Source organism: Camelina sativa, chromosome 11 (assembly GCF_000633955.1).
Source record: "Camelina sativa cultivar DH55 chromosome 11, Cs, whole genome shotgun sequence".
NCBI classification, from domain to species: Eukaryota; Viridiplantae; Streptophyta; class Magnoliopsida; order Brassicales; family Brassicaceae; genus Camelina; species Camelina sativa.
In genome coordinates, this window is record NC_025695.1 from 2,891,197 (window position 1) to 2,904,911 (window position 13,715).

The following is a 13,715-nucleotide window of genomic DNA, read 5'->3' on the forward strand; positions in this document are numbered from 1 at the left end:
CCCCCCCCTTGACCATTTTCTTCTTCTTCTTCATCGCTCTCTCTATCTCCTTCACCAATCCCAGACGAGTCAGAGGCTATGGCGACGCCGATTGTTGACGCGGAGTACTTAAAAGAGATCACCAAGGCTCGCCGTGACCTCCGCTCTCTCATCTCCAACAAGAACTGTGCTCCGATCATGCTCCGATTGGCGTGAGTTTCTTCGATTTTCTTTGGGCTTTATTCGATTCGCTTATGTTGGACTACTACGGAAATCGCTCGATTGTTGTTAGTTAGGATGTAGAAATCGCTCGATCTTGTTTGATTGTTTTACAAGTGTTGTTGATATGTTGTTGGCTCTCATCTGTTTTTTTTTTTTTGTGAAAAAGATGGCACGATGCTGGAACCTATGATGCTCAATCGAAGACTGGTGGACCTAATGGCTCTATCAGGAACGAAGAGGAGTACTCTCATGGTGCCAACAGTGGTTTGAAGATCGCTCTCGATCTCTGTGGTAAGGATTTTGATTCTGTTATTGTAGATTCGTTTTCTGGATAATAATTCCCTCTTCGGCTGCGCTTTCTTTGTTCCTCATTTTCGTTGGTGAAGAGAGATTACTCTTTAGGCCATAGTCCGTGGGTTAGATTGTTCTTGAAATTTGGATACCCAATACTGTGCTCTCATGTGATGTATCCTTTTTATCTTATGGTTTTAGAACACTGTTCAAAACAATTCCATTATGTTTTTTGTGAATTGTTTAGTTATGAGATCCTATCTTTCATGTTTCAGAGGGAGTGAAAGCTAAGTATCCCAAAATCACATACGCAGACCTATATCAGGTAAGGTTCTAACAATGTTAAGACTGAATTAAATCCAAAAATGATGTTGAAATTCTCTGGAACTTGTACTCCCCGTGTCTCATTGAATCATCCCATGGTTTAGCTTGACTTTGTCAATTTGTTTCAAGAAAGAGAGATTGGACTATCTTGTTCAAGTAGAAACGTTTTCTCTTAAATTAGAAACTAGATTCAAGTTAAGTAAACACTCAAGAAGGAGATTGTAACAATACCTCAAGCTATCTCTTCCATGCTAGGGTATATGCTTCATGGTCGACCAGAATAAATCTTCCTATTTTTGTTCTTCCTCTAATTCTTGACTTTTAATTCCTGAATTTGTCATGACCAGGAGGTTTGGTAAATTTAGCAATTAGTTTTGTGATATTCTTTACCCATCTGTGTTAGTGACTTGAGACTTAGAAAGTAGAATTGACCTATCCTTCGCTTGCACCTATATTACGTTTTGCATTACTGTTTGTATTGTTGTTTGGTCCGTAAGGTCGAGGCTTTATATATGAATATATGCTCAGAAGAAGTTTCCATTTGGAGCAGCAGTTTAATAGCAATCAAGTTTTGGATCTGTATCATTTATATATTTCTTGTGTTTCAGCTTGCTGGTGTGGTAGCAGTGGAGGTTACTGGTGGACCTGACATCAACTTCGTTCCTGGGAGAAAAGTATAGTTTCTCATTTTTTGGAGACATTATAACAGTTTACCAGTTTTAGCTATGAAGCAAATAACCGTAAATACTGCATGTTTCTTCTTGATAGGATTCAAAGGTCTCCACCAGGGAAGGAAGACTTCCTGATGCTAAACAAGGTACAATAAATCTTATATATTTTATAGGAAACTTTGATTTTCTCTATTAAAACTTTAGGAATTGGAAGATCTTCTCTATGAATTTACCTTGTTTATATGTCTGTAGGTTTTCAACATCTAAGGGATGTCTTCTACCGCATGGGAGTATCTGATAAGGATATTGTGGCACTCTCAGGGGCTCATACTCTGGTATATTCATTGGTCACGTACTTAAATTCCGCTGTTTTTTTTTGTTTAACAAATAAAATGTAGTGCCTGTGCTTATGACCACTTTTTGGTGTTTAGGGAAGGGCTCACCCAGAGAGGTCAGGCTTCGATGGAGCATGGACTGAAGAGCCTCTGAAGTTTGATAACTCCTACTTCGTGTAATTTTCATTTCTTTATCCTCAGAGATTTTTGTTTGTTTGTGTTTCCAAGAAGAACAAGCAGCAAACTGCTTCTTTACTACAGGATCTGTTTAACCCATGAATAAATGCTGTTTTTGGTAACCAGGGAACTGCTGAAAGGAGAATCAGAGGGCTTATTGAAACTTCCAACTGACAAGACTTTATTGGAAGACCCAGAATTCCGTCGTTATGTTGAGCTCTATGCAAAGGTAAAATAAACTGGAATTCCTCTATGTCTCTCTTTAACCATTTGATTCTTGCTTTGCTATGTCAAGGACATAACTCTATTTCAAGTATTGATTTCACATACTCACCGAACCCTCAAGCACAGAGAATCACAATTCAAGATATCTATGGTTTTGTTCTTGATGAATGATGCAATATTTTGATTATGAACTGCATTTATTATATAGTGGTTTATCCCATTTGCCCTGTTTTTTGTTTTGTTAGATGTTATTTTTGACAAGTTCTACTGGTGTAAACAGGATGAAGATGCATTCTTCAGAGACTACGCTGAATCTCACAAGAAACTCTCTGAGCTTGGTTTCAACCCAAGCTCCTCAGGGGGAAAAGCGGTTGCAGACAGCACGATTCTGGCACAGAGCGCGTTCGGGGTTGTGGTTGCTGCTGCGGTCGTGGCCTTTGGTTACTTTTACGAAGTTCGGAAGAGGATGAAGTAAATGGAATAGAAGGAAAAACTTATCAAATGATAATACCCTATTTTGTTGCTAGTTGCTACAATATGCAAAACTCTTTAATCCACGACCATACTGTTTTGTAGTAAAAAAAAAAAGTCAAATAATATTTTGGGGCTAAAATTGATCGTAATTCATGGTAGCGTAACTGTTTCATCACAACGTTCGTTACCATTAAATGAATGATTATTGATAGATTTGTGGATAGATAGTATCTACCAAAGATCGGTCGATATCTCCAAAGTGGGACATAACCTGAAAACTGTACCTAACCTAACCTTTTGGTAGGTTTAGTTAGGTAGGGAGCTTCTTTGAAATTAAAATCCTCTTAGTTTTTGTTTTTTTCCTTTTCGTTTTCTATCGTATTTTCGTTAAAAGAGGTTAATAGTATATAACGTTGGTAGCTAATGGAAATATCTGTTAGAACTTGAATGGTATATCAATGTGTATGATACAGTACATTGTAAAAGTCGTAATGTCGTATAATGTTTCGTATTTTATTAGGATTTGTTTGGTGTGTGAACGAACAACAAATCACATGTGTACTCTATCCAATATCTTAACTAAAAAAATAATATTATTATGTCGGTAGGAGTTCAGAGGTAAAATGTACACCATGAAATCTACCAAACTCTTCTTTTAAGATTGTCTTTCAGGTATCAAACAAACTTTCACCAATAAAAGCTTCTTTCCTTTTCCAAATAAAGAACTCCAAAACAAGAATATAAAACCCACAATCATTATTCGATATGTTTTTATCGATACTTCTTTCAAAATAAAATCCCGTTTGCTATTTACAAAAGCTTTTCATATATTGTTTTTTTTTCTTTTCTATATTGTAACATAATAACTTACCTTAAACAAATTTACCAAACTGCTAGATCCACTCTATTTTTCCATGTCATGACGGCAAAAATTTATGAATATGTTTTTTTTGGCAATAGTCGTTATTATTTATCAAGAACGATAGATGCAATCAATTCAAAATATTATATTCAATTGTGAAAATCGTGGCTAAATTGGTTGGACGTTACGAGAAATAGGAAACTTTTGAATTAATGAAAAAGAAGATAAAGGAATTAAAAATGGTAGTTGAGGAAAGTAAAAAGGTCACGTGCTTTGGGAAATCATTAAAGGAGAAGGAGAAAACAGGTACAACTCCACTCTCTCTCTAATTTTTCCCATTAGGCTTTACAAAACTCCATGTGATGTTTTACCCTCCCACTTAGAGTCTGAATGGTGAATGCACTCGGGGTGACCAAATCTATCAGTGGTTTAAATCGCTCTAAAAATAAAACGGCCAGCAGACTGTTGCAGACCAATTCTATTTGTATACAAAAATGGTCCGCAATTGATCCGCAACAGTTTTCTTTCTATTAGCTTTAGACCGCACCGCTGCGGACTGCAGACTGTATTTAATGAATAGTGAATAAAAAATAGTTTAATCTATTGATGGATTTGTCCGCCCTGACCGATGCAACCATTTACCCCCTTACTAATTTTTCATGGCATTTTAAGTTTCATGCTACAATATGTATTTGATTGAAAATTGTTTTTATGGATTTTTAAATATATTCCAACTTTATGTTTCTGTAATTCTTGTAGTACTATGAAACGATTTATGAAATGTTAAAAAGAACATCACTACTAGCTTTTGCGGTTCTTAGCAATCTTTTCTATTAACTTTAACAAACAAACAAAAAATGTGTTTGTAACTTACTTACCATCCATATATTTATTTTATTGCAGCCAAAAATCTATACCAAACCACACCCAAACTTAACTTAACGTCACTTTCCCTCAAAACCAAACTTATTTGTGCCTTCTAGACAATCCTTCTAGATAAATTCTTTGAAATTCAAGACAGCCAACGACGCAGAAAAAGTGNAAAAAAAAAAAAAAAAAAAAAACTATGAACCTATAACCGTAACTTATTGGTTAACTAAACAAATAATACGTAACCAACATGTTATCTTTTTTTTCTTTTTTCTTTTGTATAGCACTTTGGATGCTCTTTACAACCTCCTTACCAAACTCACTATGACAAATACTATTTTCTCATTATGAAACACAAATGTCTATAATTTTTGAATTAAATTCGATGCAGTACGAAAAAACCATCCTACTTTGCCCAAAAATAGTATATATCTCACCAAATTATTATTTACGTATTTGTAATATACTCTCTCCTTTTCAAAATATAAGATGTTTTGAGTAAAGCACGCAGATTAAGAAATAACTACTTTAAAAAAGTTTAACCAATTATAAACAAGACTGCATAATATAAATACTAAACTAATCTAAAAGTTATATAAAAATTTAAAAACATCCTATATTATAAAATAACAAAAATCTCTAAAATATCTTATATTATGAAACGGATGGAGTATAAGAAAATGAAATGAACCATATTTTTACCATCCAATTACTTAAAAGAAGAAAAATATGTGATTAAATTTAGGAGAATTTGCAAAATAGCTATAGAAAAAATGTGAAGTATTATTAATAATAATCACAGTTTACAAACAAAACGCATGTCGCCATTCAAAAGTTGAACGTGTATTATTTATAAATATAACGTTATATCATAAATATGGTTTCACACCAACTACTTTGCTTGCTAGGCTCACTCATAAGTACAGCTAGCTAAGACAGACTCAAGTTTGACAAATAAAAACCCTCAGTGTTTTCCCATTGAGATGGTGAACTGACGAAGATCGTGTGAATATTGCAGTTTATAGCTTTTGATCCATAACACAAAAAAAAAAAACAAATTACACAATTTTAAAAGAAAAGAGAAACGGAGCCCACTAGCCACTCCTTCAAACGTGTCTTACCAACTCTCTTCTAGAAACAAAATTAGGCTTCACCTTCCTCTCTCTCTCTCTCTCTCTCTCTCTCTTTCTCTCGAACCAACTCTCCATAAAACCCTAATTTTACGATCACAAGAATCAGAAAAAGGAAGATGGGGAGGTCTCCTTGCTGCGAGAAGGACCACACGAACAAAGGAGCTTGGACTAAGGAAGAAGATGATAAGCTCATCTCTTACATCAAAGCTCACGGTGAAGGTTGTTGGCGTTCTCTTCCTAGATCCGCCGGTCTTCAGCGGTGTGGCAAAAGCTGCCGTCTCCGCTGGATTAACTATCTCCGTCCTGATCTCAAGAGGGGTAATTTCACCCTCGATGAAGATGACCTCATCATCAAACTCCATAGCCTTCTCGGGAACAAGTGAGTCACACAACAAATCCTCTGTTTTTTTTTTAACAATCCTCTGTTTTTCTTAAAGGTCTGTTTTTTTTAACTATCCTCTGTTTTTTTTTAAAGGTGGTCTCTTATTGCGACGAGGTTACCGGGAAGAACAGATAACGAAATTAAGAATTACTGGAATACACATGTGAAGAGGAAGCTATTAAGAAAAGGGATTGATCCTGCGACTCATCGGCCGATCAACGAGACTAAAACTACTAAAGATTCGTGTGAATCTAGTAAAACAGAGGACCCTCTTGTCAAGATTCTCTCTTTCGGTCCTCAACCGGAGAAAAAGGAAAGTTTTGGGGAGGAGAGAGCTCAGAAAGGACTGATTAGCAAAAAGGATAGAGTTGAGTACTCAGGAAGATGTCTAGATTTGAATCTTGAGCTTAGGATCAGCCCGCCATGGCAAGACCAGCTCCAGGATGAGACGAACATGCGGTTCCAGAGAGAAAAGCATCTGTGTACTGCGTGCCGTTTTGGATTAGGGAACGTGAAGGAGTGTAGCTGTGATAATGTCAAATGTCAAACAGAAGAAGACAGTAGTAGCAGCAGTTATTCTTCAAGCGACATTACTAGTAGCATTGCTGCTTATGACTTCTTGGGTCTAAACACTAGGGTTTTGGATTTTAGCTCTTTGGAAATGTAACGAAAATGAAATATATATTAGTAAAAGAAAAATTATAGCTGTGAATTGTGATATTAAAATTAACTTTTCTACGATTTTTTTTCATCTATGATAGTTGTCAGGATCTGTCATCGTATTTGATAATCTACTAAAAAGTTGTGAAAAACTTCGACGTTATTTGAAGTGTCGAATGTTTAGAATGTAATGGTTACGTGACGAGACATACACTCTGGCTACTCGATTTCCCAACCCAAAGGTTTGAAACAAATGTTCTTGTGAAGGTTATTCCCAAGAGATTTGACATATCGATGAAGTGGATAAGCTGTGTAAGGATGAGAAACGTGAGAAGGATTTTAAGGTTTACTATTCATTGTAACCTTTTGGCATATTCCGTTTATTAGTACTAATTCAAAGCATACACTGTGTTGGTAAAATGTCTATATCGAATGAATGTTTTTATTCGCTAGATTTAACAAAAGTCACTAAACTTATTTCCAAAACCATACAAATATATATAAACGAAATTAACGACTGTGTGTGGTCATTCTTCCAAAAAATATGTATGTAGAAAAAAAGACTTCAACCTAAAACTTTTGTAGTTTAGTCTGTATCATGCAACTATGCTAGTAGTGGCAGGGTATAGTGGCTTTTACATGTTTTAAGTTATAGTGTTTAAAATATGCAACAAAATTTCAAGAAATATGTTAAAGATTGAAACAATATCGAAGTAGAGATATAAGAGATGTATCGATCTTGACCTAACTTGATGGATATTTTCATATAAACAGAAGAGCGCAAAATCTAAATTCATGATTGGGATTCATCTATGTGACAAACAAAATGTTCAGATCAATTTTGTAAAAGATTCCCAATAAGCTTTATATGCTGAATTTAGATCAGTAAAAAATGAATGGGTACTCTCAACACACCACAACTCGACACAAACAATCTTTAAGTCTTTCATGACCATCAAATTTATTCATCGGAAAAAAACTCAACCCTAAACCTACTAAAACTTTTTATATAGAGATCAATATGGCAGAATTGAGGCAGATGAGCTAGAAATCAAAACAAATCACACAAGATGATGACACCTTTGCATGAATGTTATAAATGAAAAGAAACGAAATATTGTATGAGCCACTTGTATGACCAAACTTAAAAGGAAACGAGGAGGATTACACGTTTTTAATTGAGCCTATAGCCGAATAAATAAATGGCCTACTAAGGTAGATAAATGATAAATGAGTAGCCCAATGCACCTTATGGGCTTTTTAAACATTGGGATCTCGCGCTGGGTCCGTCCGTGGTCATGCCTAAAACAAGAATTAAAATATAATGTCATATCATCAGAAGCTAAATTATAGCCGTTGTATGTAGTTTGTAATCGACGAGTATAGTAATAATATATAGAGGATCACAAAAAGTCTCTGTTACGTCGCTTTAATTGTCCAATTGCAGCCACTCAGATTCTCTCTGCTCAACTCAGCGCTCCTCCAAGAAAACCATCTACTACTACTACTAGTAGATGGAGACAAGAAATACAAATTCAAATTTTTGTAATCAATACTTAAAAAGCCTACTAATCAACCTGCTAATAGTAGCACAGAGATGTAGTGAGTTTATACTATAATATTATCAGAGGTACTTCAAACTTTACTTTGATGATTTTCGAGGAACAAATCGACCGTTAGAAGTGGATCATCATATTCTTTTTTTTTAGTCAACAAACTCTCCATTTAAGTTACAAGGTTTTTGGTACTCACTTCTAAAGGGAGCATAATACAACCAACTAACTTAGATAAGAGGATAGAAAACTACGGTATGTTGCTTAAACAAGTGCACAACATCCGGATCAAGCTACAACACAAGAGATAGCAAGCTTGAAATCCTAGATACAAACAACTAAAATAAAGATAAAGAGGTACTAAAACCATAAAGATAGTGAGATCCACCGAGTAGAAATGCCACATCAAGTTAGGGGAGGCTGACCAAGACCAAATCACTGTCCGCAGAACGACAAATTGCCACACTGGAATACAAAGATTCCGACGGGTTTTTAAAAACCTAACTTGCACTAAAGATGATGAATCTTCAGCTCCTTGAAAAAGGAGGCATCATGTAGGTTGGGAACAAGTTCCCAAAAGTTGAGTGCCGAAAAAAGGATCTAAAATAAAACCACCTTGCCACACCAAGTTGAACGATCTAACTCGAGTAGATAGCGAAGAGTGGGGATCAAGAACAAACCGTGTAGACAAGGGAGTCGAGATGAGGGAAGAACAAGATAGACAACAACACCAACCAAAGTTTGTAAAATATATCTCTTTATAGAAAGTTTTTGTGAAATGACTCTCATTAAATGAGGAAATTAAAGTATTTCCATTGGAACAATTAGCCTTTGGAAATTTCAAGATTAATGGACCAAAAAAAAATCCATAAGTTGGGGTCAGCCATAGAGGCAAGTCTCTCCTTGTGAGAGGAGGAAGGCAAAATATGTCTCTCCGATGAGGATTGTACATTTAAATTGTGCCAAATAATTTGTACAATTTGCATATACATGGTCCTATTCATAATTAAAGCTAAATAGAATCCTGATTTTTCTGGCGTTGTTAAGGCCATTAACAAGAAAATTAAACACTCCTTCCAAAACCATGAGAACAGAAGTTGAAGATGAGAAGTCGGAGAGCTTGGAGGCTTGAAAGAGTTCTTGCTGGTGGCAAAGTTAGCCGGCGGAAAGTGAAAAAAGAGGCGGGTCTTCGGCTATGGACCGAGAAAGGATCTGATCTAGGGAGAGTCAAGCGAACTACGAAAGCCAAGACAGAGGAGCAAAACCATGAATCTTGAGAACTGCCACTACAGCCAAAAGAGGCGGGATATCGAGAGAGTCAGAACAACGAAAGCAACAAAATCGTTCTTTGGATTGCCACCGATAATAGATCTGACTCAAAGACGACCACCGAAATACGGGAGAGCTTGCCTAAGATATAAAAACGCCAGATCCGTGAAACCACAACATCGTCGTAAACTACTTTGCAGTGGCTAAGAGAGATGCAAAAGCACTGGAAAATAAAAGATGTCACCGATGATGAAGTCAAATAGTGGAAAAGACTAATCTGAAAAAGCGAGAGAGAAAAAAAAGTCTTATAAAAGAAGGAATCGTCCGACGCCGGCGAGCATAAGCTCCACCGACGTCGAAGAAGTTTGAGATCTTGTTTGTCTCGAGAATAGTGTCGCCGGCGAAAAGTGAGTTACGATGATCTCACATGCATGTGATCACACCTTTCCTGGAGAAAAGTGACTTCCGCAGTTCCGATGTCCACTTTTGTCATACCAATATTGCAGCAGTATATCTCACGTAAAAACGCTATCGTTTCATTAATATCCCTTGTCCACTTGTCTCCAGTCAGTGTCCACAACCACAAAAACCACCTTCTTCATATCTCATTCGTTCATGCATGTATGTACCTAAATGTTACTCTAGTGTGATTACTGATTAACACAACAACACACCAGTTTTTTGCATACTTATGCTGTCGTTATTTCTATTTATATTTATGTTCATGTTATAAAATACACATGGAATTTATCTAAGTTGTAATTTTGTGACTATACTATTGCCAAGAATCATACCAGCGACATAGTACCAGGAATATTATTGCTGAATTTAAAAATATCAAAAGTTGATTAACAGAGAAGTAATCTAACAATTTGTTAATCAAACACACAAATAAATGATATTTTTTTTTGGCCTTTATAATTATGAGAGAACCAATGTCATGTCGGTCAAACAAAACCCCTCTCCCACTCACTTCACTCCCTCTCTCCCACAACTCCTTCAATGGCTTCCTCCATCATCGCTGCTCTTCTTCTCTTCCTCTCTTCTCCGTTCATCATCTCCTTCGTCACTTCTCAATCCGCCGCGAAGACTTTCATTTTCCGCATCGATGGTGGATCTATGCCTTCTATTTTCCCGACTCACTACCACTGGTACAGCACCGAGTTCGCCGAAGAATCTCGAATCCTCCACGTCTACCACAACGTCTTCCACGGCTTCTCCGCCGTGATTACACCCGAAGAAGCCGATAACCTCCGTAACCACCCGGCGGTTCTCGCTGTTTTCGAAGATAAACGTCGTGAGCTTCACACTACACGCTCTCCTCAGTTCTTAGGTCTACAGAATCAGAAAGGACTCTGGTCAGAATCCGATTACGGATCAGACGTTATCATCGGCGTTTTCGATACCGGAATCTGGCCGGAGAGAAGAAGCTTCTCAGATCTCAACTTAGGTCCGGTTCCGAAACGGTGGAGAGGCGTATGCGAATCCGGAGCCAGATTCGGTCCTCGGAACTGTAATCGGAAAATCGTCGGAGCTAGGTTCTTCTCTAAGGGACAACAAGCCGCCGTGATCGGAGGAATCAACAAAACCGTTGAGTTTTTATCTCCGCGTGACGCCGATGGACACGGTACTCACACTTCCTCAACCGCCGCTGGACGTCCCGCTTTCAAAGCCAGTATGTCCGGTTACGCCTCCGGTGTAGCCAAAGGTGTTGCTCCCAAAGCTCGTATCGCCGCCTACAAAGTCTGTTGGAAAGATTCCGGTTGTCTCGATTCAGATATCCTCGCTGCCTTCGATGCCGCCGTATACGACGGCGTCGACGTTATATCGATCTCGATCGGCGGAGGAGACGGGATCACTTCGCCGTATTACCTCGATCCGATAGCTATCGGCTCTTACGGCGCCGCGTCGGAAGGAATCTTCGTCTCTTCCTCCGCCGGTAACGAAGGACCTAACGGTATGTCAGTTACGAACCTCGCGCCGTGGGTGACCACCGTTGGTGCTAGCACTATCGATCGGAATTTCCCGGCGGATGCGATTCTCGGTGACGGACATCGTCTCAGAGGCGTATCTCTTTACGCCGGCGTGCCTNCAGACGTTATCATCGGCGTTTTCGATACCGGAATCTGGCCGGAGAGAAGAAGCTTCTCAGATCTCAACTTAGGTCCGGTTCCGAAACGGTGGAGAGGCGTATGCGAATCCGGAGCCAGATTCGGTCCTCGGAACTGTAATCGGAAAATCGTCGGAGCTAGGTTCTTCTCTAAGGGACAACAAGCCGCCGTGATCGGAGGAATCAACAAAACCGTTGAGTTTTTATCTCCGCGTGACGCCGATGGACACGGTACTCACACTTCCTCAACCGCCGCTGGACGTCCCGCTTTCAAAGCCAGTATGTCCGGTTACGCCTCCGGTGTAGCCAAAGGTGTTGCTCCCAAAGCTCGTATCGCCGCCTACAAAGTCTGTTGGAAAGATTCCGGTTGTCTCGATTCAGATATCCTCGCTGCCTTCGATGCCGCCGTATACGACGGCGTCGACGTTATATCGATCTCGATCGGCGGAGGAGACGGGATCACTTCGCCGTATTACCTCGATCCGATAGCTATCGGCTCTTACGGCGCCGCGTCGGAAGGAATCTTCGTCTCTTCCTCCGCCGGTAACGAAGGACCTAACGGTATGTCAGTTACGAACCTCGCGCCGTGGGTGACCACCGTTGGTGCTAGCACTATCGATCGGAATTTCCCGGCGGATGCGATTCTCGGTGACGGACATCGTCTCAGAGGCGTATCTCTTTACGCCGGCGTGCCTTTAAACGGTCGTATGTTTCCGGTGGTTTATCCCGGTAAATCGGGAATGTCGTCGGCGTCTCTATGTATGGAGAACACGCTCGACCCGAAGCATGTGAAGGGTAAAATAGTAATCTGCGATAGAGGAAGTAGTCCACGTGTAGCCAAGGGATTGGTTGTGAAGAAAGCAGGCGGCGTCGGGATGATTCTCGCAAACGGCGCATCCAACGGTGAAGGATTAGTCGGAGATGCTCATCTTATCCCAGCCTGCGCCGTTGGATCAAACGAAGGAGATAGGATCAAAGCTTACGCTTCTTCACATCCTAATCCAGTTGCTTCGATTGATTTCAGAGGAACTATAGTTGGGACTAAACCGGCTCCGGTTATTGCATCTTTCTCCGGTCGAGGACCTAACGGATTAAACCCGGAGATTTTAAAACCGGATTTGATTGCTCCCGGAGTTAACATCCTCGCCGCGTGGACCGACGCTGTTGGACCTACAGGTTTGCCGTCAGATCCAAGGAAAACAGAGTTTAACATTCTCTCAGGCACTTCAATGGCGTGTCCTCACGTCAGTGGTGCGGCGGCGCTACTCAAATCAGCTCATCCGGATTGGAGCCCCGCCGCGATTAGATCGGCTATGATGACGACGACGAACCTCGTCGATAACTCTAACCGTTCGTTAATCGATGAATCCACGGGCAAATCAGCTACGCCTTATGATTACGGGTCGGGTCATTTAAATTTGGGTCGGGCTATGGATCCGGGTCTTGTTTACGATATAACTAACGATGATTACATCACGTTTCTTTGCTCGATCGGGTATGGACCAAAGACGATTCAAGTGATCACGAGAACGCCGGTGAGATGTCCGACGAGGAGGAAACCGTCACCGGGGAATTTGAATTACCCTTCGATCACGGCGGTGTTTCCTACTTCGAGAAGAGGATCGGTGAGTAAAACCGTTATACGGACCGCGACGAACGTCGGGCAGGCGGAGGCGGTTTATCGGGCGAGGATAGAGTCGCCGAGAGGAGTGACGGTGACGGTGAAACCGCCAAGGCTAGTGTTTACTACGGCAGTTAAGAGAAGGAGTTATGCGGTTACAGTGACGGTTGATACAAGGAACGTTGTGTTGGGAGAAACAGGTGCTGTGTTCGGTTCGGTCACGTGGTTTGATGGTGGGAAACACGTGGTTAGGAGTCCCATTGTGGTGACCCAAATGGACTCGTTGTAAAATGTGGTCATGACTCATGATCGTGTAAAACCCTTATGTGAGATGAGATAGCAATAACTGTAGAATTTTGAGTTAGCGCTTCATTATCTAAATGTTTTTGTGTTTTTATCTTTTTTTCCTAATGATATTATTATATCCTGTCTTTGTTTTTTATATAAAAAAAAAGAAAAATTGATAGGAAAAAACGTTGAATATTTGTCTTGATCATAAAGAAAAAACACAAATAATGAAGGCAAATAAAAATGGAGGTTGAAAGATGAATGATGTA

General features: G+C 39.5%; 3 protein-coding genes across 3 annotated transcripts; all 3 read left to right on the forward strand.

Annotated features, from left to right (window-relative positions):
- On the forward strand, positions 7-2,856 carry LOC104721287 (L-ascorbate peroxidase 3, peroxisomal). Its single transcript, XM_010439240.2, has 9 exons — positions 7-191; positions 368-492; positions 768-817; positions 1,425-1,490; positions 1,585-1,633; positions 1,740-1,822; positions 1,919-1,998; positions 2,126-2,228; positions 2,505-2,856. The coding sequence occupies exons 1-9, from the start codon at positions 79-81 to the stop codon at positions 2,697-2,699; spliced, it is 864 nt and encodes a 287-aa protein (XP_010437542.1). The 5' UTR covers positions 7-78; the 3' UTR covers positions 2,700-2,856.
- LOC104721288 (transcription factor MYB32-like) lies at positions 5,509-6,727 on the forward strand. The gene is made up of 2 exons (XM_010439242.2): positions 5,509-5,942; positions 6,039-6,727. Exons 1-2 carry the CDS (start codon positions 5,680-5,682, stop codon positions 6,610-6,612), a joined length of 837 nt encoding a protein of 278 aa, XP_010437544.1. The 5' UTR covers positions 5,509-5,679; the 3' UTR covers positions 6,613-6,727.
- Positions 10,342-13,589, forward strand: LOC104721290 (subtilisin-like protease SBT1.6). Its single transcript, XM_010439243.2, has 2 exons — positions 10,342-10,865; positions 11,580-13,589. The coding sequence occupies exons 1-2, from the start codon at positions 10,430-10,432 to the stop codon at positions 13,445-13,447; spliced, it is 2,304 nt and encodes a 767-aa protein (XP_010437545.1). The 5' UTR covers positions 10,342-10,429; the 3' UTR covers positions 13,448-13,589.

Coding starts and splice junctions, on each gene's coding strand:
- LOC104721287 (XM_010439240.2), top strand. CDS start 79: ATGGCGACGCCGATTGTTGACGCGGAGTACTTAAAAGAGATCACCAAG. Junction 818..1,424: donor CATACGCAGACCTATATCAG/GTAAGGTTCTAA, acceptor CTTGTGTTTCAG/CTTGCTGGTGTGGTAGCAGT. Junction 2,229..2,504: donor ATGTTGAGCTCTATGCAAAG/GTAAAATAAACT, acceptor TGGTGTAAACAG/GATGAAGATGCATTCTTCAG.
- LOC104721288 (XM_010439242.2), top strand. CDS start 5,680: ATGGGGAGGTCTCCTTGCTGCGAGAAGGACCACACGAACAAAGGAGCT. Junction 5,943..6,038: donor CATAGCCTTCTCGGGAACAA/GTGAGTCACACA, acceptor TTTTTTTTAAAG/GTGGTCTCTTATTGCGACGA.
- LOC104721290 (XM_010439243.2), top strand. CDS start 10,430: ATGGCTTCCTCCATCATCGCTGCTCTTCTTCTCTTCCTCTCTTCTCCG. Junction 10,866..11,579: donor GGAGAGAAGAAGCTTCTCAG/ATCTCAACTTAG, acceptor GAAGCTTCTCAG/ATCTCAACTTAGGTCCGGTT.